The 24,248-nt window shown below is 46.3% G+C and overlaps 2 protein-coding genes across 2 annotated transcripts in view; one reads left to right on the top strand and one right to left on the bottom strand.

Annotated features, from left to right (window-relative positions):
• IGF2BP2 (insulin like growth factor 2 mRNA binding protein 2) overlaps positions 1–3,737 on the top strand; it is a 33,537-nt gene extending 29,800 nt beyond the window's left edge. The window contains exon 18 of the transcript XR_005107322.1: positions 1,613–3,737. The gene's annotated coding sequence lies outside the window, so the exon portion shown is untranslated. The remainder of the gene's footprint in view (positions 1–1,612) is intronic.
• Positions 3,163–24,057, bottom strand: SENP2 (SUMO specific peptidase 2). Its single transcript, XM_037407417.1, has 17 exons — positions 23,838–24,057; positions 20,640–20,695; positions 19,936–20,069; positions 19,055–19,130; positions 18,476–18,554; positions 15,845–15,989; positions 14,826–14,929; positions 12,890–12,984; positions 11,614–11,671; positions 9,856–9,919; positions 9,023–9,172; positions 7,534–7,665; positions 6,916–7,119; positions 6,713–6,792; positions 5,317–5,401; positions 4,535–4,630; positions 3,163–3,963 (listed from the first exon to the last, which is right to left on the bottom strand). Exons 1-17 carry the CDS (start codon positions 23,936–23,938, stop codon positions 3,901–3,903), a joined length of 1,722 nt encoding a protein of 573 aa, XP_037263314.1. The 5' UTR covers positions 23,939–24,057; the 3' UTR covers positions 3,163–3,900.
• Between the last annotated feature and the right edge of the window lie 191 nt (positions 24,058–24,248).

Here is a 24,248-nt window from a genome sequence, read left to right as displayed (position 1 = left end):
GCGCTGGGACTGGGAATGGCTGGGCTCCTGGCACTGGGAATGGCTGGGCTCCTGGCGCTGGGAATGGGAATGGCTGGGTGCCTGGTGTTGGGACTGGGAATGGCTGGGCTCCTGGCGCTGGGAATGGGAATGGCTGGGTGCCTGGTGTTGGGACTGGGAATGGCTGGGCGCCTGGCACTGGGAATGGGAATGGCTGGGCGCCTGGCGCTGGGAATGGGAATGGGTGGGCTCCTTTCACTGGGAATGGCTGGGTGCCTAGTGCTGGGACTGGGAATGGCTGGGTGGCTGGTGTTGGGAATGGGAATGGCTGGGCTCCTGGCGCTGGGAATGGCTGGGCTCCTGTCACTGGGAATGGGAATGGCTGGGTGCCTGGCGCTGGGAATGGGAATGGCTGGGCTCCTGGTGTTGGGAATGGGAATGGCTGGGTGCCTGGTGCTGGGACTGGGAATGGCCGGGCTCCTGGCGCTGGGAATGGGAATGGCTGGGCGCCTGTCACTGGGAATGGGAATGGCTGGGCTCCTGGTGTTGGGAATGGGAATGGCTGGGCTCCTGGTGTTGGGAATGGGAATGGCTGGGTGCCTGGTGCTGGGACTGGGAATGGCCGGGCTCCTGGCGCTGGGAATGGGAATGGCTGGGTGCCTGGCACTGGGAATGGGAATGGCTGGGCTCCTGTCACTGGGAATGACTGGGTGCCTGGTGCTGGGAATGGGAATGGCTGGGCTCCTGTCACTGGGAATGGCTGGGTGCCTGGCACTGGGAATGGGAATGGCTGGGCGCCTGGCACTGGGACTGGGAATGGCTGGGCTCCTGTCACTGGGAATGGCTGGGTGCCTGGCACTGGGAATGGGAATAGCCGGGCTCCTGGCGCTGGGAATGGGAATGGCTGGGTGCCTGGTGCTGGGAATGGGAATGGCCGGGCTCCTGGCGCTGGGAATGGGAATGGCTGGGTGCCTGGCACTGGGAATGGGAATGGCTGGGCTCCTGTCACTGGGAATGGCTGGGTGCCTGGTGCTGGGAATGGGAATGGCTGGGCTCCTGTCACTGGGAATGGCTGGGTGCCTGGCACTGGGAATGGGAATAGCCGGGCTCCTGGCGCTGGGAATGGGAATGGCTGGGTGCCTGGTGCTGGGACTGGGAATGGCTGGGCTCCTGGTGCTGGGAATGGGAATGGCCGGGCTCCTGGCACTGGGAGTGGGAATGGCTGGGCTCCTGGCGCTGGGAATGGGAATGGCTGGGCTCCTGGCGCTGGGAATGGGAATGGCTGGGCTCCTGGCAGGGCTGGCGCAGCCGCAGGGCAGCCCCGTGTCACCGGCACCATAAGGCTGGGTCTGGCCCAGATGCGCTGTCTGGGCGCCCCACCACCCCCCTCCTGCACGGCCCACGGCACGGGTCACGGGGCAGACACATTGGAATGTACAAAGCTGAGTGACGAGCATCCCCCCGCCGTGGGCAGCAGCCGGGGGACACAGCACCGCTCACGCTGCACCCACGTTCTGCCACCGGCATGGGCCAGCACCCGCTCATCGCCTGCACGAGGCCACTGACCGAGAAGCGAGGCCCAGATCCCGCACACAGCAACGCACAAACGTTAACAGCCTATTTCTCTCCGTAGGGTGTCTCAGGACACGTAGGGGCACGAGGAACCGAGCCACAGCTGAAGGGCCAGAGCCCACGAGATGACCTTGAGGGGACATTGACTGGTACGCGTACCATTGCCCCGCGATCTCAGCACCCACAGACACGCAGGCACTTCTAGGCGACCGGCCGTGAGCAGCGCACACGGGGTTTACACCACCGAAGCGCTTTTGGGTTTGTGTAGAGGACAGGGGAGGCAGCGGCTGGCTGTGGGTCCAGGGAAGCTGCTCGCGGCAGCACCACCCTGCTCCTTCCACCCAGCGGCCGAGCCCCCTCTGCTTAAGGGGCGCCTTCCAGGAGGACCCGGAAAGCATCCCCGCACCCCTGGCCCCTCTGCAGGCGTTGCTTTGTTACTGTTTTTTCCCCCCCAAAAGAGAAATTCTGGTTTTGTAACCAGCAGACTGCAGGGTCAGCCTCAAAGCTGCACCCCCAAAACGGTGAGAATGGAAGCAAAGGGGAAAGGATACCCAACGCGTTCAGCTATGGGGGCCTAGCGTTAACAAACGGCTAAAATCTTCCGAGTCCTCAGAGATCTAGGGAAGATTAAGTCATGTAAGAAATACACAACAAAAGATGACAGCTGGCCTTTGTAACAGTTGTCTCTGGAGAATCTCTGATTTTGTGACAGACTGAGCTAATCCCTTTGAAAGCGAAGACTGATACAGCTGCTGACCTGCGGCGCAGATAAAGCACTTACCCGCTTTCCCAGGAGAGCAGATCTTCAGCCAAGGAGCAGCACGGTGAAGGCTGATCACACCCACAATGACAGTGGGGAATGTCCCCAAAATCACCATATTTTCCCCCAGAGCTGAGGCGATACCATAATTTAAGGTGATTTCCGGTGACAAGATAACTATGCCATAACAGAAGCAATCTGACATTTACACAAGCATTCCGACACGTGGCTGCCAAACCAGCTATGGGGCAGTCTTTCCTCTGTGACGGTAAATGAAAGACCTGAAATCCTATTCCAGTTCTGGAGTATAAACTAAAGGGGGAAAAAAAAAAAACCAAACCCCAAGGGGAGAACACCCATGTTCAAACTAATCTATCTCAGTCTGACTGTAACAGTGAGGGTTCAACACAAGCTCTTCATTTGGCAGACACACGGAGGCAGTGCCTGCAGCGGAGGGCAAAAGGCAGGAACGGGTTCCAGCAGCACCGCTGAACCTGGCAGGACACGCGGCCATAGCCCAGCGTGTTTATTCCACTTCCACAGCAGAACACTGCGGAGACACCCGCGTTACCCTCAAACAGACCCGAGCACTGCGCAGCCCCTGCTCACCAAGCAGCACACACAGGCTTTGTTTGCCTTACCGAGAAGTCTAGTGAGTTACCCCAAAAAGAAATCCGCTTCGGTATTACCGGGACTGTGCTTGCTCGTCTCGCTGCTGTACCACATCCCAACCGCCCCTTCAGGATTTGGTGGTGATAGCAGAGGCTTTTATGCCCGCTGTTCATCCTGACTAGAGTCTTCTTCCTCATAGATTGTAAGTGAAAAGTAAAAACCACACTGACACATCAAGGTTTTTTTCAATTAAAAAACATCACTATATTTAATTACCAGAGTTTCATTCAAGTAAGGCTCTTTATATAAGTTACATATTTATTTTAATAAAAAGAAATAAATACTTCTCTCTTCACATTAGATAACTCCCTGGAGACAGAAAAAACAAAAACAATAATGAAAACACAAACCGACCCCAACTACAGGGGTTTCACTATGGATTTGTTACAAATCAAAAGACGGTAAATGTTTGCTTTCTGTGGTCATCACAAATCCAGTTTTAGGAATCAAGTAGATCATAGATATTCTAGAAACAGAAGAAAACTCTCTTTGAGGAAACAGTAGCTCAGCACATTGTCCTTGGGAAGATACGTTTGGGTAACACAATTGTTACCACCGCCACAGATGAGAGTCCAATTTGTCCATAATGTGGCCACGTGTGCTCCGAGGTACGAGCATCCATCTCTGTATCCGAGGTTCACAGCATCTGTTCTTGACCGTTCCCTTGGTGAGGTCACAGCAATCCTTCTGGCCTGCACTCAAGGCGCACTAGCTGATTTCAAAGAGAGTTACTGTCTCCAGAATTGGGGGGGGGAAAAAAAAAAAACCCAAAAAAAAACCCCAAACCGCTACTTCATAGCCTAAAGAGGAAAATTTGTGTGCCTGTTGACTTTTCAAATAAGATACTAGAAAAGTAACTAAAATAAGAGTTTAGTCACCCTAAGGTGATCACAGTGTTACACTCAATAGTGCATGTTTCATATAAGCTGCTGATGGATTATTTCCCACACCATCTTCTTGCGGAAGTAAGGCATGTTATCCTGAAAAAGAAAGAAAAACCCATTAAATACAAAGCCACAGTAGAAAGAGACAGAAAATATGCATAAACAGTTAATTCTTTAATGTGAAGTTTCTTCTAAGAGCTGTCAAACACTCGCCACTTGGATACAAAACGTGTTTCACCCGTGCAGCTCCTAAGAGGGTGGCACGACAACCCAACAAAGCCAGATGTACTCCACCACACAACAGCTTACAAGCACTTTAGTAAGAGACCACCGGGTTGGAAAATAACTGGTGTCTTAACCGGTCAAAGGGTGAAACCTGTTTTTCCAAAAGATACCAAGGCCAGGTATCACAAGCCCACTGGCTGCAAATTCCTGCCCAAAAGGAATCTCACTGATTCAACTAGGAAGGAGACACCAGACATAAGGATGGAGCACATAGTTCTGCCCTGCTCAGGCCACTTTCAAGTTCCAGCCCCATAATCTACACACCAAAAACAGAGAAAGGTACAAAACCTCAGCCCCTGCCTCAGACACAGTTAAGAGCTGCTGTAACTCCCCTGGCTCTTCTATCTGCAGAAGCCTGGAACTGTTTATAACCTTCACTCACCTGTGTAAAGGTGATCGGCTTGTCTCTGGAAATACAATCTGCATATTGGCACATAAAAACCCCACAGTCGCTTCCATTCAATTGCTGAGGGATTTCCTAATGAATGCAAAGAAGATGGAAAATGTTAAGAAAGAAAAGCAATTTGACATAGCGCACTACCCAAACCAGACACTCATGGACCTACCTGTAGAATCTACACTTGCTGCTCCCGAGCACAAGGAACAGACCCAACTAACTGCACATCACCCCTCCCCTCTGCTTCCTTTACTTCGATGTTACAAGCCAAATCCTTGGCAGGCTGATAAGGGATAGCAGCCTTCCTCCCTGCAAAGTGTCTTGAGTTTTACACAGCGTCACGTTTCTCAAATCGAGTCTTTAGATACTGCTTTCTACTATTAACTCGTTGAGAAACATCAGCTCAACCCTTTGCTTTGTCACATGCCAGGATCTGTGCTCCAAACAAGAAGCCCACATTCTCTGGCAAGAGCTAAACAGATTTTTTACACTTGACTTGTGAAATGGGGGCAAAGCCAGATTCACCTTCATGTGGCAGACTAATTAAAAAAAAGAAAAATGAAAAAAGTATTCAGCCAGCAAGGAGAGGCACTGCTTAGAGATTTCATCCCAGCACAGTTTGCTGGTCCAACTTGCAGCCTGATGTGGTACCGTAAGAACACAAGATGCTCACAGCCGTGCTCTAAAGCCTTGGACTTATTAGAAACTGTTAAGATCTTTGTGATGAGTTATAGTTCACATTTCAAATCCACGTGGTGCTCACTTACATGTGATCCCATGCTGTAAAGAGTCCACTCTGAAAACGTCAGCTCCAGATTTCTTTTTTCCCGGCTTTCTTCTTGCAGGTATTGGCTGTTCAAAACAACAATAATAAAATCACTCTTCATAATTTAGGCCAACAAAAGAAAAAGCTGCTGAAGGATCACAAGATGATGAAGGGCAGGACAGTAAAATGTCAAGAGGATCCTCACAGCAGCTATTTAAGGCATTTGGAGGAAAAATCCAAAACTCAATTTTACAAACACAGTGTGAGGGTGTGAGCTAACGGTGTAGGAATGAGACCAGCAATACCAACAGAGGCTTCCACAAAAGTGTAAGCTCATTGCCTAGCAGAGGTCAAAAACCCCCAAATCACACGTTATCTGAGGAGGAACAGAAAAATCAAGCGAGGAACCATAATGCCATAATTCCACTGTGTGCCTTAATCCCACATACCAGGTGCACCTCCAGAAGAACAAACCAAAAGCTTCTGGGCTAATATCTCTGGCTGAGGAAGGTCTCAGGCCACCAGCTGCTGAAAGAATTCTCTTGAGGACATTTTATTCTATGCAAACCTGTTCTTATACCCTTTCCCAAGCATCTGCTGTTAACTGTTCAGGGGAGCACTGGACTAAAAGAACACTTGGTTTGTCTCTGTGGAGCTGCTCTCCTGCTCTTGCTCTACAAAACTGTTGGTTTAAGGGGGTTTGCTACTTCTGCATCACTGGCAAAGACATCTACGGACACTGGCTTGCACAATGTGATAAACCACAGCCGTTGTATTTGAGATGTATGCCATGCCAGCTGATACATCTGGAAAAGCTTGCCACAAGACATCTGTCTTGATTGAGAATGTCAGAAGTGCAACTAACACCCAGTGAGGACACGAGGGCAGCCTGCTGGGGTAAGCTGGAGGGAAATATGATGGGTTTGTTTAAAACAATGAACAGAAGTACCGAAAAACTGAGAAGGAGCATGTTACACAGTTCACTGCAACAGAAAGGATGAACATTACAAGTGTGTGTGTGGGGGAAGGTCTCAATACAAGAAAAGGATAAAAGAGCTAAGCAGTAAAGAGTAAAAGTATGTGTAGCTCATCACAAACAGGAGTGTATACCCTAGGACCCCAACATTACTGAGCTGCAATCTAAAAGTTCTTAAAGGAGGAGTTAAAAAGCTCTTGGAAGACTGTAATCCTTTTACAGTCAGGTTGGTATTTTGAAACACTTCCCTGAAATTCTTCCCTCCCATCAGTAGCCCAGTTTAATTGATTACTAACAAAGTCAGCACGTGTGTTTCGTATCTACAAGAAATGCAAAAACTTGCAGTCGTATTTACAGGGACAAAGTCCAAAAACCTTTTCACATTTCACAACATAAAAGCATTGACTGAACAGCTACTTACAATAAACGTTCACAAATCGTGTCCCCTTTTTGTGTCATTGAGTCAAAATATCTGATGGTCTTCTTTCTGACATCTATGACCTGTTATTAAAAGGCAACTGTTGAGCAAAGCACAACCTCTGCACACATAGCAAGATCTAAATGACTTTTCCTGCTAGTTTTTTCTCCCCATCCAGTTCTAAATAAAAAGCCAGTGTCACTCACCACTAGGGCCCAGTGCACTCTCAGATGAATGGGCACTAAGATGAGGTCCTGCTTGAAGAGATCCACAGCTCTGGTCCATCTTCTTACTGCTTTGTAGCCCCCAGAAATTAGTTTGGGATAAAAGAAAGTACTAAAAGCATGGACTGCTGGATATCCTTCCTTCTTATTTCTTTCCATCAGAAGAGTCATGTAGAAATTAATGACCTGTACCATATAAAGTACAGTTGAGATGTAAAATAATACACTAGCTTACCGAATTAAAAATACAGCAACATGTCCTTGCTGGCCACCCTGAAGTACGCAGCTGAGTGAGCTCCAGCCTCAGCTGTCAGCTTTTGTTCCAAGCATTTTGTACCTGGTTACTTCTGCAGTTCGATAAATACACCCGCCACCCACTCCAATAACCTAGACACACTCCTGGAAACTGCATAATACAAGTAGTAAAGGAATTTCCTGACCCTTATTTCCAGACTAGACCCTTAAGTACCTAAAATAAGAACTGTACAGGTATTTGTAGGCTCTGCAGTGAAGGTCATGAAACAATTTTGAAAAGACTTCTGTACACAGCGAAGGAGTATTTTTAAATAAATGCTGAATTAGTGCTGCAGCTAGTTTTACCTCATCATTTAGCCAGTGAAGGTTCTTTAGTGTGTGGATGTCGTCACGGGTGACCTTGAGTTTGAAGGCACTGCTCATGATCTCATCTGGCAGACCTTTGCCAAATGCAGCCATGACTTCTCTCTCCATAGCCTGAAACGAACAATTAAACAGGGAAGGACTTAGGAAACAGAGAATTGAGCACACTGACCTTTCAGTTGACACAAGGCCTGTAAATTAAGCTCAGGTGACAGAGCAACTGGCTTTGCCAGTTTTTTTGCTAAGTTAGCAATAGCACTTTTTTGTTTGTTTCAGCATCCTAACTTGGAACTTTAGAGCCCAGGTTTGCTTCAATTTGTTTTCACAAAGGATGCTGGTATCAAACATCTGGACTAGCAAAACACACTAAAGCAGCTGAAAAATGGACAGAAATACAGCAAACACCCTTCGTGCGTGACACCGCAGCACTCTTAATACTGAGGTTTAAGCCAGCCTCAGTAGGCATTCTCCATACCAAGGCAGGTGAGTCAGGAGCCTGAAAGAATTTGAAGGTGGGGGACTTCAAAGGGAACTGAAGTAACAGTAGAAGGGGGAAATGAGGCAGCTACACTGGAGTCAGGCAATCGGGAGTCCAGGTTGTGCGTGCAACTGATTGTAATATGGACATTTCCATCTAAGTCTGCTTAAGGAATGCAAATAAATCACTAGGTCTGGTAGTATAAAATACTCTGATCTGCAACAGCATCTCCTTCTTGGTTGAATCTGGGCTAGCAAAATAAAAAACACACATGGTTTTCCTTGCACTGAGCATCACTCCGCAGACTTTATAAACTCTGGATTTGCTAGCCTTTTCCAAGTCAGTCCACAATGGGCATAAAAAAGGCAATTATATCAGCACAATCACAATGCCAACGAATAAAAGCAGCCAAAATTTTTATATGTAGGGGAACCTGAACTCCCACTCGCTGCTGAACAGCATAGCTAAGTTAACTCCTGTGACCACTGTTACATGCAGTGCAACCACACCCAGTGCGCATACCTGACGGCGAGACCCTGAGGATATATACAAGATGCTCAGGTCCCCCACAAGCAATGCATAGGACAAAAAAAAAAAAAAAAAATCCTGCAGATTAGCAAAAGCTTATTTTTCAGGTTCTGTCACCATGGTAGGACAGATTAAGAGGCAGATCCAATACAAACGTATGAATCAGGTTAGCACTGCTCTGGGAGACTGTTGTTAAACCTGGAATAACTTTTGTCCTGGTAGCAGAAGCCCCACAAAAACCCTTAGGTCAGCACAGCTGAAGGAGTATGTGGAGCATATTAAATCCTAAAAAAACCCAGCTTTATGGCTGACCCTTGCACTGTGAAGTCACAGCTGCAGACACTCAGTAACAGGTTAAATGCAAGTTCTTAAGATTTCAAAAAGCCTTAACAACCGCCTACAAGGAGTTCCTTGCAGCTGTTTCACAGCCTTCTGTTTTTTCTAATAGACTGTCAGTTATGGTACCTCTGTGAGTGCTGAGAAGTGTTCTACTGGTTTTTCTGAGCTTGGGAGTTTCTTCTCTTCCACACCAAGGGCAGATGACCTTCCGGACGGAACAGGTGACAAATGCAACTGGAATAATGCCTCTTTCGAGATTTCAGTTCCATACTGTTTCTGTTAGACAGAAGGACATTAAGATAGCAAGAAAGCACAATTTGTTTGCTAAGAGATAGTGCAGAACATCACGTTTTTGTACACACGTCCAACCAGCAAAACTCCAAAGTTACTTTTTATTGATGACTGCATTCCAACTGCGCACCCATGCAGGGCTGCACTCAAAACTAAACAGAGGCAAGACAGGCAGAGAATTAGTTTGGCTTGGACTAGCATTAAGAATGCCCACAAAGCCTCCACATGTAGGTATCGAGTTGAGACTGAGACTAGTATTTCTGATTTCCATGATTAAAATTTTACTTTTTATCTCAATCCTGAACAGAGAAGAAAGTCAAAGAAATGTACTCCCTATCTCACAAAACAAGACTAAAGATACTGCAAGTCCAGCTTAGCAGGTCAGCTAAGTCCGTGCACTAAACATTTTGAACCTATACCAAACACATTAACAGGGAAGAATAAAAATAGTATAGTGTAGTGTGCTCATAACAGTCCAGAAACAAAACTAAGGGCAGCGGGAAATGCTTTTTGATAACATAGTCATCAAATTCTACTCCCACTTTCCCTGGGAAAAACAACTGGGACAAATACATCACTTAAAGTATGTAAGCAAAGAGTGCAAAAATTTCTGAACTAAAATAGCTATATTTTCCTTAAAAGTGAAATAATTAATAAAACAACTTTACCACTACAACCGCTTGTTTCACGGGTCTTCCTTGCTCATGAAAGTTTTCTGCTGCTGTGTAGTACCTGCGAGAAGAGAGGGGGAGAGAGAAGTGAGCTGTATATCCATACTGTCCCATGCAGTTCTCAAGATTTCACCTCCCAGATAAGAAATGCTTTTTCAAGGCTGATTCTGCCTAGAGCCTCAGTTGCACAGACAAACATCTGACAACACCGTCTCAGCTTTCAGCACCATTCTTGCACACCAGCAAGACCGGGAACAGAATGAAGAACCGGGAGCTTTGCAAACTTTCTTCCATCTCCATGTGCAAGACTCCTTTTCTTTTCTTTTTACCAGTTTCTTTATTTGGAAAACAAGGAAGCAACCAGCACTTCCTCTATCAAGTGCTTTGGGATCTACTGGTGACAAATACTGCATGCTAGGTGTTACACTGCAAGGTATAACATGAACATCTGCAACTATACTTGCAACCAAATATAGTTAGCTTACAGAAACTAAGACCAGCACATTGAATTAAAAATGGGACAGCTACAGGACGTTTACTTGCCTTCTATAGGCTAGTCAAGAAAGTGACTACCCCCGTTTGGAGAGGATTATCATTAAAACCACGCAGACTCTGAAGAGCAAACAAATACACAGACATTAAAGTTGTCCATATATATGTCCCTTCTTCAAAAACAAGAATTTGCATTGTCACCAAAGATCCCCTTTTTCCGGAGGGAGATCTACAACAGACTCTCATGGTATTTTACACTTATTGTGCTTTAAACACTTTCAGTCCAGCATGCTAAGAGTAGATATTCCCAGGCCTCACCAAATGACTTTCAGTTAGCAGCTAAATCTGAAGAAAAAGGCAAGAAAATGTTCCCTCTACTTGAACCCATCATACTCCGTTAGTTATTTTATTTCCCTCTCTCCCCTCGAGCGTAGGGGAACCAGTGACAATTTAAGCACAGGAACACTGCTGCACAGCTAAATATAGCGATCGTGTTTAAAGCGGGGAGAAGAATAGGGACAGAATTAGCTAAAAGACAGGACTGCCACAACTGAATCTCTCTCCGTTCCCATCCACGCTTTCTCCTCTCTCATTTAAGGGCAAGACACTGCAGAAGGAGGCATGCATCAGACTACCGTACAAAATCTCTCCCTGTAGCTGTACTTATTGCAACCAAAAGCCCATTTCCCTCAACACCACAAAGGCATCTGAACTCAGTAGTCCTGACAACTCAGCCAGCCACCACAAAAGAGTCCACTGGCCTCTCCAACAGGCAGACAACCTGACTGCATGCTTCCTTTTTGGTCTCACCTTCAAACCCAAGGCACTCTGTAAGTCAAAAAAACTGCCTTGGTCCCACCAGGCTTTACAAGCTCTCTAATCCTTATGCTTAGGATCCTCGTTTCAAAGTGAAAGAAATTAAATGTCATCTCATTAACAGTTTGGCAGAAAGACACTCGCAAGCAAAAAATGGATTCTGCAAATCCAAGGACAACTTAGTATGGCCACCACTCTCATCCTCACTAGCTTTCTGAAACCACCACACCAGCACAACCCTGTTTGTCACACAGCATGGCTCAAGCACGGGAGCTGTACTTGAGATGCAAGTGGCTTGTAAGCAATTCCAGAGCCACAGGCTAGCTGCTACTCTTCCACAGCACTGAGACAATAAATATGATTTGTCTTCTTCTGGACACTAGTGGAAGCTGAAAGAGACATGCACGAGCCAAACGAAACAAGAACCGTGATTAAAAGAAACTCTACCTGATCATATCGCTTCCCTGAGACCACTGCGGGCTGCAAACAACTCCCTGTTTGATACCTGCACAGAAAAAGCAGTAATATGAAAACAAGAAGTTGACTTTCAGTTAGCATCAGATGTACGTAGCGCTCTGTTTCTGGGTGATAATACAAAAAACCTTTTAATGACAACTGTATGGTTAGGAAGTTTGAACTCTGACAAACAGCTTGAACTTTGAATACCATGTGTGAGTGTATGAGAGCTGAAGCAGGGCATTTATGAGGTGTTAACTCCAACCTAGATTGCACACTTGACTAAACAAATGATTTTTGCAAACCCAGATGCTCCTCCAGGCTCAGAAGAATAGTTTCTCATTCTCTATGACAAAACAAGCTTTCCCCAAATTCCAACACCTGCTCAGAAATAATTTCAAAACCTGTATGATTGCATAATAAAGTCACAGATACGTAAAAAGAAGTATTGATGAAAAATTATTGAAGTAATGAACATGGAAAAATACTGGGACAATACTAAATGTATACAGATGAACAGATGGCATTATAATACACTGCTGGTATGAAAGAAAATAGGTTGTCAGCAAACCAGTAACTATCCCACACTCTGCAGAAGACAGCTAAGGTCACCTTCAGTAGTTACGTATCTTCAACTCACTGAAGATGAGCTACCAAAGAAGCTAACTTGATATAAACAGAGGTACTGTGCAATTAGCTTACTTGGTTTCGAAGCTCCACTACCACAGAAATAGTTATGTATAACATTAAAAAGGGATTAAAGGAGTAACACATAACCACCACTCTGAGTTAAGTACCTACGAGTGTGCAGTAATGTGTTGCCCTCCCCATCTATCTATAGCCAGATACTACAACGTTCTCCTGCAGAGCACAGTTAATGCCTGCAGCTACAAACACCACTGGTACAGTCATGTCTCTCAAGTACGATTTTAAACAAACTTTTCCACTTCAACAAAAACCTTACCAATCCATTTTCGCCAATAACTAACTATGGTTTGGAGGTGCTGGTGTTCCCCCTCTTTTTTACTTCCCCCTTTCCTTCCAGAGACATTTCATTCCAAGAGCTGACATCAGCTATAATAGCATAAACACACTGGCTGATTCAGATTTCCTTATACACACAGATTAATGAGACACTGGCACTGACAAATCTTTTTAGCATAACCTTTTTAGCATAACCTACACCTTTCAGACATAAGGAACTGCCCTATTTTGATCTGAAGTCTATCTACAAAGTGGAACAGGTATGAATCATGGGGATACTCACCAGTCATTAGTGTCACACATGGATAGATATTTCCACATTTTTGTTCTTCCAGGTGACTCTCGGTCGTCACTGGTTCCTTGGAGTAGGCTTGAACACTTTGGTGCAACAAAAAAAGCAAGAGAGAAGAATCACAATTTTTATACGTATGGTATTTTTTCTCAGTACATACTCATTCACTAGAAAGACTAATGTTTATTCATACACAACTGTCTACATTAGAGTTTGAAGCCATAGTAAAAGCAATAGAAATATTAAGGTAAAATGAGGCTGTTTAATCCCTTAATAGGAACATCCAGTCTCCTGCACTGGCTTCCCGACAAAATGCAGAGGACATTTCCACGAAGAGGCAGTTTACACTCAGAAGCTTGGCTACTTTCAACTCGGGCATACTGAAGATACAGGATTCAAATTTTCTGTCTCCAGAATTTCAAGAGACTAATTAATCATGAAATTTTCTTCCTTTACCTTTTCACCAGCAAATCAGTGTCTTTCTTGTTATTTCTTTAGACAGAAAAAGTATTCTTTGCACATCCTACAAGTATCTGAGGAGACCACTTTATCTTATGGGACAAGACAGCATTCGTTACAACCGCCCTTGGCCAATTCTCTTCAGTTTATTTATTAAAGATTACGCTGATACTGAGAATGCAATGTCCACAACATGCAAACTGCTGGGACGTTTTACTTCAGACCTACTCTACTCTGACCTCAGGGACTACACGCTCATTCGCACTTGGAGTGCATTAGACACATTCCACAGGAACACTTTCAGGTTTAGCTTCATCTGAAAGGGATCTGTTTCACATGCTCCAGGTCTGCTCAGATATGAGCCAAACCACAATAATCAATGACTGGGAGATTAGGTGCCGAAAGCAGAGTCTTGACCCACCCTAAAATGCTATTGCCAGTGCATCTAAAAATACACGAGATACTCTTTTCCATATCATTTTCATACACCAGAATGTTTAAACACGATATCCTGTTCGGAAGTTGTGTGTCTACATGTTTTCTAGCTGTAAACCACTAAGCAAAGATTGTGAAACAACCCAGGTTTCACAGCATTTAAAGGAAACTGCCAGAAAGCATGGCATTTCACACAGTCTTACTGTGTAGAAAGGCATGCTGGAACTTCAGCACCATCTTGGCGTCACTGTTTTACAAGAATTAGGCCCCTTCTGCACAGCTCTGAAGTGTAATTACTCCACTAAAATAATGGCTTCTATTATATTTGAGTTTTTTACTTGTGTCGTTAACTTCATGCAATCTCTTGACACAGTTACATCAAATACACTCATCACTGGTAATATATGAATCAGAATCACACAAAAGTTCTCCTTTACAGGTTGCTTTAGGAACTGGAATTCTACACACAAGTGGGATTTAGTCAACTTGGTGTACTGCAAAAAGAAAACATCCTGTAACTTGTGTGAGAAGGACTGGGGGAGGTAGAAAGGAACAGAGAAAATTCTGGCATACCCTGTCTTTCCCTTATTTGTATTTCACATTCTCAGATAAAACAGGACTCCTGACCAAGGGAAAACTCATCAATTGTAAACAAGAGGAAGATAAATTATTTTTAATGGTGCTACAAGATAACCAGTCCTGCGGATTTTTATACTAGAAGTTACACTGCCAGCACTACAATCAGATACTACCTTTCTTAACACAGACGGGAAAGGAGTATCAGAAAGAGAAACACATCCGTATCAACAAAGGAGTCGTCACCTTGAGAATATGCATTCAGATAATATTCATGCTTCATTGCAGAGAGCTGAAGGTGGGGTGTCAGTCTTTTAAAAATTAGTTTGCCCTAACACCTGCCTTGGCACATTATCCAGAACCCTGAGAGTAGGAAAGGTTAATTCCCCTCCACTTCCACCTACAACAGCCAAAAAGTTACTACCAAAAAGTTAATGGCTATTTTTCATATAATTACTTGCGGTTGCTTGTGGGCTGTGGGGTAGAGTGCCTTCTAGGATATTTTTCCTTTACTAGTTGCAAGAGCTGTTTGTATTTCTCCTTTTCTCCTCGCTGAACACCCTAGCAGAATGAAGGGAAAAAAACAAGCAGATTAGAACCACTGCATACGAAGCAAATGTTTGTAATCTGGACATAGTGCGGACTGCACAGGCTGTTCCCAAAATACTGGCACATAACTCAAGTTTGCTTTAGCAGGAATTCGCACACCTTCATTTAGTGTTAGCCCTGCTCTAAGAACATGTGTCATACTATAAACCTCAAAATTCCTTCTGCAACTGTTTCCTCAAATGGGGGCCTCTTCTCTTTAGCTGTGGTCTGCACCTCTTGCATAATCATTCAGGCTAATATGCATTCCTGTCAATAAACATAATGATTGGGAGCTATGAGTCCCCAGGGTATCGTAATCATACTCCACAGCTTGCCGTGGCCTGCTTCTCCAGTACTTCGGTGTGAGTTCCCCTCTCGTGTAAGGTAGCTTTATCAGGGATTTTCCAAGAGCTGCTTCCGATATGGGAAGGAAAAGGACAGGGGAAGGCCTCTCCAATAGTCCTGTAAGGAAGGATTATCACCAGCTGAGTGTTTTTCCCCCTGCTTTAATCCTTTTACGGTTGCTGTGTAAAGATCACAGCTGAGCTAGGTTCAGGACAAGAGTGAAACAACTCTGCACAGATCCACAGCAACAAGGCAGTACAGCCTCACTTACAAGTGCAACTGGCTGGACGGTCCTCCGCCAGTACCTTTTCCATGAAAATGGTTTAAAATTCAATCTTTCGGCAACAAAGCACTGCTCTGTTCCAAGACTTAGTGAATGTAAAGACAAATAAGATGCTATATGCCGATATTCCTGAAGCGTTCCTTTAACTTCAAGCTGCACTCACTGTGCTGTTACGAACTGCCACTTCAGCATTTACGTACAGTTTTGTTACAACTGCTAAATTGTTCCATTTCAAATGACACCTTTCTCACCCAACATACCTCTTCAGCAGTACAGAAAAGCCTCCCCATTTTGCTGCCTTCTGAAGTTGTGGATTCTGGCACAGCACGCTCCCTAATGGGTGGCCTCAGCGTTAAGATGTCACCTGGAGCGGGTTTGACGTGGTGCTTGCCATTCCTGCTTGGGCTGAAAACATCAACGGCAAAAGAAACAGCGTCAAGACAACATTCAAATACGCACCTCTTGATTCAAGCTCTACCACCAGCTATTTCATAAAGCATGTACACTGATGATGATGATGGAGAAAGACGCAAAACACTTACAACTTTCAGATGAAGACCTGCTGTCTTCAACTGGCTAATGGGAAGGTAACAAAGAAGTAGAAGTGACTATCAGAACTGCCTTCAACATACACCAGCATCTGGTCTGCACATCACAACTGCACCCAGAGGCATGTTATGTCAGTGGCAGGCCAATCCCTGAGTAATACAAAGACTAAAGAACGAGGCCAGTGTGTTATTCATACCATCCAGCCCAGCTCTCCTAAAAGCCAGTGCCCTGGCACCAAAGCGTAGCTGTGGCTTTCCTCAGAGAATACTACAAGGGAGGTGAACCTGCCGCTCTGCTCTGCCCTGGTGAGGCCGCATCTGGAGCGCTGTGTCCAGTTCTGGGCTCCCCAACTCAAGAGGGACAGGGAGCTACAGGAGAGGGGCCAGCGGAGGGCTATGAAGATGACCAGGGGACTGGAGCATCTCCCTGATGAGGAAAGGCTGAGAGAGCTGGGCCTCTAGCCTGGAGAAGAGAACACCAAGAGGGGATCTTATCAATGACTACAAGTACCTTAAGGGCGAGCGTCAGGAGGACGGGGCCAGGCTCTGTTCAGTGGTGCCCAGGGACAGGACGAGACGCAACGGGCACAAACTGCAACACAGGAACTGCCATCTGAATACGAGGAAGAACTTCTTTACTGTGAGGGTGACAGAGCACGGGCACGGGCTGCCCAGAGAGGCTGTGGGGTCTCCTCTGGAGACACTCAACACCTGCCTGGACACGACCCTGTGCAACCTGCTCTAGAGGAACCTGCTTTAGCAGAGGGCGGGACTAGCTGATCTCCAGAGGTCCCTCCCAACCCCAACCACTCTGTGATTCTGGCACAGACCTCTGGAGATCATCTGGTCCAAATCCCTGCTCAAGCAGGATCATCCACAGCAGGCTGCCCAAGACTGTGTCATCCAGTCAGGTTTTCAAACATCTCTGAGGACAGAGACTCTCCAGCCTTTCTAGGCGACCTGTGCCAGTATTTGACCACCCTCAGAGTAAAAAAGTGTTTCCTGATGTTCAGATGAAATTCTCTGGTTTTCAGTTTGCTCCCACTGCCTCTTGTCCTGTCAGTGGGCACCACTGAGAAGAGCCTGGCTCCCTCATCTTCATTTCCTCCCTTCAGATGTTTATACGCATCAATGAGATCCCTCTGAGACTTCTCTTCTCCAGGCTGAACAGTCCCAGTTCTCTCAGCCTCTCCTTGCATGAAAGATGCTTCACCTCCTTAATCATCTTCGTGGCTCTTTGCTCTAGTATGTCCACAGCTTCCTTGTGCGAGGGAGCCCAGCATTGGACACAGCACTCCAAAGGTGGCCTGAATAGAAAGGAAGGATGACCTTCCTCAACCAGCTAGCAACACTATTCCTAACGCAGCCCAGGATGCTGCTGGTCTTTGCCAGGAGGATGTATCGCTGCTTCACGTCAGGACCTCCTCCTCTGCAGAGCTGCTTCCCAGCTGGTCAGCCCCCAGCACGTACTGCTGCATGCAGTTGTTCCTCCCCGCATGCAGGGCTTTGCACTTCTGCTTGTTGAACTTCAGGAACTGTTTACCCAGTTCTCTCCAGCCTGTCCAGGTCCCTCTGGATGGCAGCATGCCCATTGGGTGCATCAGCCACTCCTCCCAGCTTTGTATAACCTGTCAATTGGCTGAGGGTGCACCCTGTCCCACCGTCCAGGTCATTAATACAGATCTTGAACAGTGTTAGGCCCAGTACTGATCCCTGGGGTACACCACTAGTGACTGGCCTCCAACTGGGCTTTGTAACTTTGTCACCACAGTACCTCCAAGCTGTGGTACGCACAGGACTACTAATCCAATTCCGAGACTGGAAGGTAAATCGTAACATCAAATTATGTCATGACCCATTCTCTCCTTCCAGCTATTTCTGACTCCGAGGTAAGGGTACAAACAGTGCCTCAGCATCCCCTAAACAATAACTCAAAACAAATGCAACGGAAAGGATAGTTCTTTGGTTTTTTTCCAAAATAACTAATTTTTTTTTTCTATGAAATTAACTATTTAGGACCTTTCAACAAATGATCCTGGTCTCAGCCTCTTCTCTAGTTCAACGCTTTCTTCTACCACAGACCTTTAATTTTTATCTGATCTCCTGTGTCTATGAAATATCTGGATTTAGAGAAAAAGTTTAAAGTGGGTTGGAAGGGAAAAAACCCCAACAAAACCCAGCTGAAGACCTCCCTTAGTATAGCAGTCTGGAGGAGTTCCTGAATACCTTGGAAAAATATTGCTATGTGGACACAAATACAGGCAACATGGGAAGTTCAAGAATGAAAGTGAAAGACAGAAAACCATTCAGAGAAGTTGTCAAAGAAAATGGAAGGATTTTTACCTCAAATGTGGAATCGTCTTGTAAGAAAGGGATAGTGTTTCCTTATTCAAGCAGGCATTGGTTCCACAAGGCATTTTATCTATGAGAGAAGAGCGTAAGCCATCAGTAACTATAAAAGGAAAGTGAAGAGGTTTATGAGTTTACAGTAAAGAGCTTCACCAAAGCTAATTTTTTTTCATTTTTTCTTTTACATTATAATATTACTTGTGTCATGTTACTTAAGAATATTTTCAAGATCTTCATATTGGCAACTACTGAAAGTTGCCAGCCTAAACCTGAAATAAAAAAGGCTTACCAGGATCTACTACCTAAAATTAGCATTTAAAACAATTTATGTCTGCTCTTAGCTTGCCAGAAGTATCAGAACTGAAGGATTGCAACCAAGGCAGCTCTTGTACAGAGCCTGGCCCCAATCCAGAAGCAATGCCAGGATGCAGGGAAGAAAGAGAGTTCACACTCAAGTATTCCTAATGCTACCTAGATATTGTGCCTTCCATAATCTGTACATAAGCCTAGGGGTAGAGTTGCACAGTACACAAGGTATGAAAGAAACAAGTTAACAATTGATGTCAGCCTTACCAATTTCCAGCATTTCTGTTTCTAGCGCAGAACCTGCTCGTCTTTCAGATGAAGGGTCAGAAGAAGCAGGCTGAGTCTTCAATAAAAAAAGAAAAAGTACCAACATGAACACAACCTGAATGTGAACCCAAGAAAACATAAACTTCCTGAAAATTAGTCAGCTCTATTATGACCTGGGGACCATGACTTGCTGGTTCAGATTGCAGCAGAATGCAAATCTTTTTGCAGGATCTCTGAAAAGTACGCTCTCATACATGCAGTGACTAAAACAATACAAGCTTATCTCTGAGTTTTCAGTCAGCTCCTAAACATTCCAGAGCATGATAGTTTAGCCCTTGAAAAATATATTTTGTATAAATTAGAGTTAACTACTCTCTCCGGAACGAATAAATATTCCTCTTATCCTATGGGGCAATAAGAAAAATAACACTACACCTTTGAACCAAACTAGGGAGTCAAGCAGTTCATGACTCATTTTTACAGAGCCAAAGTCCTACAGGAATCCTCTCCTGGACTGGTGGATAACAAACCTAGCAGAAAGAAGTTTATCTAAAGGAAGTATGCAGTTTTTCTTGTGCCGTATTTTGACTCGTTAACTATGAGCTTGAGAAAGAGAGTAACAGTTTACAAACACACTAAAACTATAAACTTGAAGAATTTTAAAGTAACTGGAAGACAACTAACATTTAGCTCCTTCCTCAGTGGCAAGTGCTAGAGCACGGTACGGAAACCTAAGGAAGGCAAACCCAGCACACAAGAGCTGCTGGCTGCAAATGGGGAAGAACCACCTATTGCTGCACAGGCTCAGAGCAGGCCAAACTTGAAGATGCAGTAGGGAGAGCCGCTTCCTCTTTCATCCTGCACAGATAATCCTTACTAACCTCTTCGGCAGACTCTGTGATTGGAGCTGCATTGCTGACTGAAGCCTTCTGGCATTCACTTGTCACCTCAGCCGGCAACTTCACCGCAGCAGAAACTTCTTCAATGTTCTCTTTAGGCTCAGAGGTGCCATAATCTAAAAAACAAAGACAGGCCATGTAACAACATGATTTAAAAAGGCATGCCAAAATTTTCAGATGCAGACTAAAGTGACTCTTCTGTTTTCAATTCAGCTTTTTTCCCCCAAACCCACTAGCTCACAGAAATACATCTTTTCTCTGCCTGTCCTCAGTTTAAAGTTACCTTCCTTCACATCCCAGATTCTAAGTGATTTCTCATAAGACATGCAAATATTTTGAACTGACAGAGGTACACTGCAAATACAGATGGGAGGGAGCACACAGCTTTGATTTAAAATACTCTTTCTGCCAACATGCACGTGCTCACTGCATACTTAACTCACACAGGGGTATCTCCTGCTGGCAGTAAAAGTATTGTGCTCTGCCACAGTCAACACAGATAACATCACACATAGGGCTGGGCCTAGGATGCACCCTCAAGCCACTGGCTACACAGATGGCCACAAGGAAAGAATGGTTTCGGTAACATTCAGTAACAATGCTGAAGTACAAAGGCCAGAGTTTTCTAACATACATGAAACCCAAGACAAATCAGGCATATTAAATACTTCTGTAATGTACAATACCTAGTTTTCTACGTTTTGGTTGAACCTTGTCACGATCTTCCGCAGGTAGCTGAACGCTGAGGAGAGAACACAGAACAGCGGTTTGAAACCACAGGCAAGCTTTTAACAGGCTGATTTCCCTTTGCAGGGCCCAAACTTCCAAAGCTAGTTTTCATATCCCAAAGGTTTCTCCTTCCAAGCACCCCAGGATCATCTCAGGCACACATACCCAACCGCCACCGCTGAGCATCTTGAGCATCTCACAACAACAGCCCCCACCTCTCCCAGGCAATGGACCACTCACAGACAGCTAATTATCCCACTAAACATATCAGGCCTCTTTTCCTCATTCTGTTAATGCTTCCTAATGTTTTACATTTGTTCCTATCACCAAAAAATTGCTTAAATTAATATGTAAAGCCTTCCTCAAGGAAAGAAGCATACCACAGATTACTGAGCCACCCAAGTTTGTCAGTCGCTATGCTGAGTTGCAAAGAAAAGTCTAAGTAGGACAGGAAATAAAAGGTGGGAAAGCAACTCACGCATACACCCACTTAAATAACTTACTGCTAAATCAGTGCTTGTGAGCTAGTTCTTGAAATAATTCTGAGCTGCACCCTTTCTTACAAGGTGTTAAGTCTGAGTATTACCAGTCGATACAATGATAAAAGTCTAGCAAAAGTTTTTGCTTCCGGAAGAGTGCAAAGGTTGTTCGTAATTTTTTTTTCCCCCCTCCAAAAATACCATGACAGATGGCAAGGGTTCTTTGAAGAATTCTTTGGTCTTTCTTAAGCAAAATAATTTATTTTAAACTGTTACGCCCCTGAACCCTGCTGGTATCATTGCTTCTGGACTATCTCCCATCTGTTTTGGGAGCACAAAAAGTATCCAACAGCCTTAACTGAACCATAAAGAACACTTGCTATTACCATGCTATTAAAGTCAGACAGAAAATACTGCAGGGTATCTGTTAAATGCAAATCTATTCCTGTAACAATGCATTCTTACCCAGCATATTTGGTATTCCAGAAGTAAAACTGAAAAAGGCAAAACATTTGTATCCTCCTGCTCAATTTTTAGCAAGAGCTAACTCATTTTGAGCTGCTCTTCCATGAAGACTTTCCAGCATCAGTCTTCTGCAGGGATAAAGCACAACGCAACCTCCTCCAGGCTATGTTCTGAGATACACACAGTTTACATCCCTGACTGCAGTTACAGGAACTGTTTTGGGCCAGCAATGCCTCCTTCTTTAGGTTTAGCAGAATGAATGTTGTTTTGTCCTTTTTTACTTTACCAGCCACTTGGAGGTTTAGAATTAGTTTGCTTTCAAGAAAAGATTAATTCTCTCTTGATAATTCAGCAATAAATTGGGACACCATTGGTGTTCTGAAGGAGGCATGGCCAGGGAACATGGATGAGCAAAAGGCAAGGAAAAAACCAAATGTATGCTCAGCTACAAATACACAATCCCGTGAGAAGGTTAAGCTGTGTCACTGCAACTGGGGTTTTGCCAAGTGCCTAGGAGAAACAGGTAAGTGCACAGGGTGTTGAGTAATATTATGACATGCTGAAAAAATGGCCCAGAAAATAAAAGCAATTTGAGAGACCACTCTCCACGTAAAGATGCATTCGTGTTGTTCTCTGCGTTCTAGAGAAGAGAGCACCTATTCATGCCCACCATTTTACTTGCCTCCTTAGCAACCACAGGAAAAAACTAAGATATAAGGAAAACTCAGTATCTTCGCAAACGCCTATACAAGTCAGGCCCTCTTCTTCTAAAAAAACTACTCCCCCACCCGTGCTGAGAACTGCTAATTAAGATTTATAATTCATATTTGTAAAAAATTCAAGTTTTCACAGGTTAACCCTCCCCCCAAAAAAATCACACACTGCGCTTCAGTGGTACAGTACAAGAGTAGCTAACAGTCATCTGCTTTCCCCACCAGTTTCACCACCCATGCCCAGGATTTTTCATCTTTCTGTGATAGGAAAACCTCAAGTGGCAGAAATAACAACCACCCTGTGGTTTAGGTTTCCCTACAGAGACTCACACAGGGAACCTGGGAACCTCTTTGCTATTTTACAGTACATCTGGGTGAGCACCGTTTGAAAACTTATTTCAACGGGACAGCTTCCGAAGCCACCTGACACAGATTCACCTGAATTTCATCCTGATTGCTTTGCTCATTATTTCCAGTGATCTCTTAACAAAACTGGGTCTCCTTGTCAGACCACAACAGAACAGCCTGCAGCATCTACAAAGGCACATTCTTCAGCTTGGGATTACGCTCTGCACAGCAGCTGTGAACAGCTACTTGTGCAACAAGTGGCTCTTTCCAGAAGATAGGAACTTTTCCTATTCACTCTGGAATGCGACACTACGCAGAGCTTGCTGGAGCAAGCTACTCCCAGAGGGACCAACCACACTCCCCGAAACACAGCATGTAATCCATACATTCCCTCTCTTCAGAGACAGAAGTGACAGGCACGGAGATGGCTTAGCCACGCGTCACCGGCCGCTCTGGGGCACCAGCAATTGCTAACACCTGGGACGGCATCCCCCTTTCTTCCACTCCACATACTTATCACACGCCCATGCCATGACTTTCCTCCATACCCTGTAAGCATACATACTGGTCTCCTACTCCGTATCCCCACCCCCTTTCTTCTTTCCAGCCCCCCGCTGTGCAGATGGAAAGCGAACGAGGGGGCGGGTTTGCCGAGACTTAACGGGGAGCTCCCGGCCCCCGCAGCCAGCTCGGCGTCACACCCGCCCCGCCGTGCCCAGGGGCACAGGGGGGCCCGCGCCCCGCCGCCCCCCGCCGGGCCAGGAGGCAGCCCGCCCCGCGCCGCAGCGGGGAAGGGCGGGGGGCGGCCCGGCTCTCCCCGGAGCCCATCACTGCCCTCCCGCCACGCAGCGGGGCTCTGGGCGGGCAGAGGGGCCGAGCCCACCCAGGGGCGGGCAGCCGGAACGACGGGAGCCCCAGGGCGAGGCAGCACGCTGCACCCGAGCCCACGCTGCAACAGAGCGACTGACGCCTCGCCCTGAACACCTCAGGCCCCGGGGGAGGCGGGGGGGGGATGCTGAGGCGCCGGGCAGGCCCCGCTCCCGGCAAGCGGGCCCCGGGGGTCCCGCAGGCCCCACCCCGGGAGGCCGCGAGGGCTGGTGACGGGGCGAGGCCCTCGGGCGGCCGTAAGGCGGCGGGGCGGCTCGCTGACCTGGGGGGCGGCCTCTTGCGCGGCGGCGGGGCCGGGGGCGGCGCGGGGCGGCGGGCGGCGGCGAGGAGGGCGCCGAGGGCCCCCAGCAACCATTGGTACATAGGCCCCGGCCGCCCGCGGCGGAAGTGCGCCCATGCCGCACAACGCCCGCCCGCCCGCGCGCGCAGCACCGCCCTCCCATTGGCTCCCACCGCCCAAGGGGCGGGAAAGGGCGGGGTGGGGGATTTAAACGTTTGCGCATGACCGTTGCGCCTTTCCCGCCACCTGAGGGGGGCGATGGCGCTCCGCCATATTTGAGTCCTAACCGCAGCCCGGCCCCAGCCCGGCCCATCCTCTGCCTCCCAGCCCACCCTGTCCTATCCTAGCCCGGCCCATCCTCTGCCTCCCAGCCCGTCCTGTCCTATCCCAGCC

The sequence above is a fragment of the Falco rusticolus genome, chromosome 13 (genome assembly GCF_015220075.1).
Source record: "Falco rusticolus isolate bFalRus1 chromosome 13, bFalRus1.pri, whole genome shotgun sequence".
Lineage (NCBI taxonomy): Eukaryota > Metazoa > Chordata > Aves > Falconiformes > Falconidae > Falco > Falco rusticolus.
The sequence above is the reverse complement of the archived record's forward strand: the minus strand, read 5'-3'. Positions and strand labels throughout refer to the sequence as shown.

Coding starts and splice junctions, on each gene's coding strand:
- SENP2 (XM_037407417.1), bottom strand. CDS start 23,938: ATGTACCAATGGTTGCTGGGGGCCCTCGGCGCCCTCCTCGCCGCCGCC. Junction 18,555..19,054: donor AACAGAAATGCTGGAAATTG/GTAAGGCTGACA, acceptor CTTCTCTCATAG/ATAAAATGCCTTGTGGAACC. Junction 15,990..18,475: donor AAGACGATTCCACATTTGAG/GTAAAAATCCTT, acceptor TGATGTTTTCAG/CCCAAGCAGGAATGGCAAGC.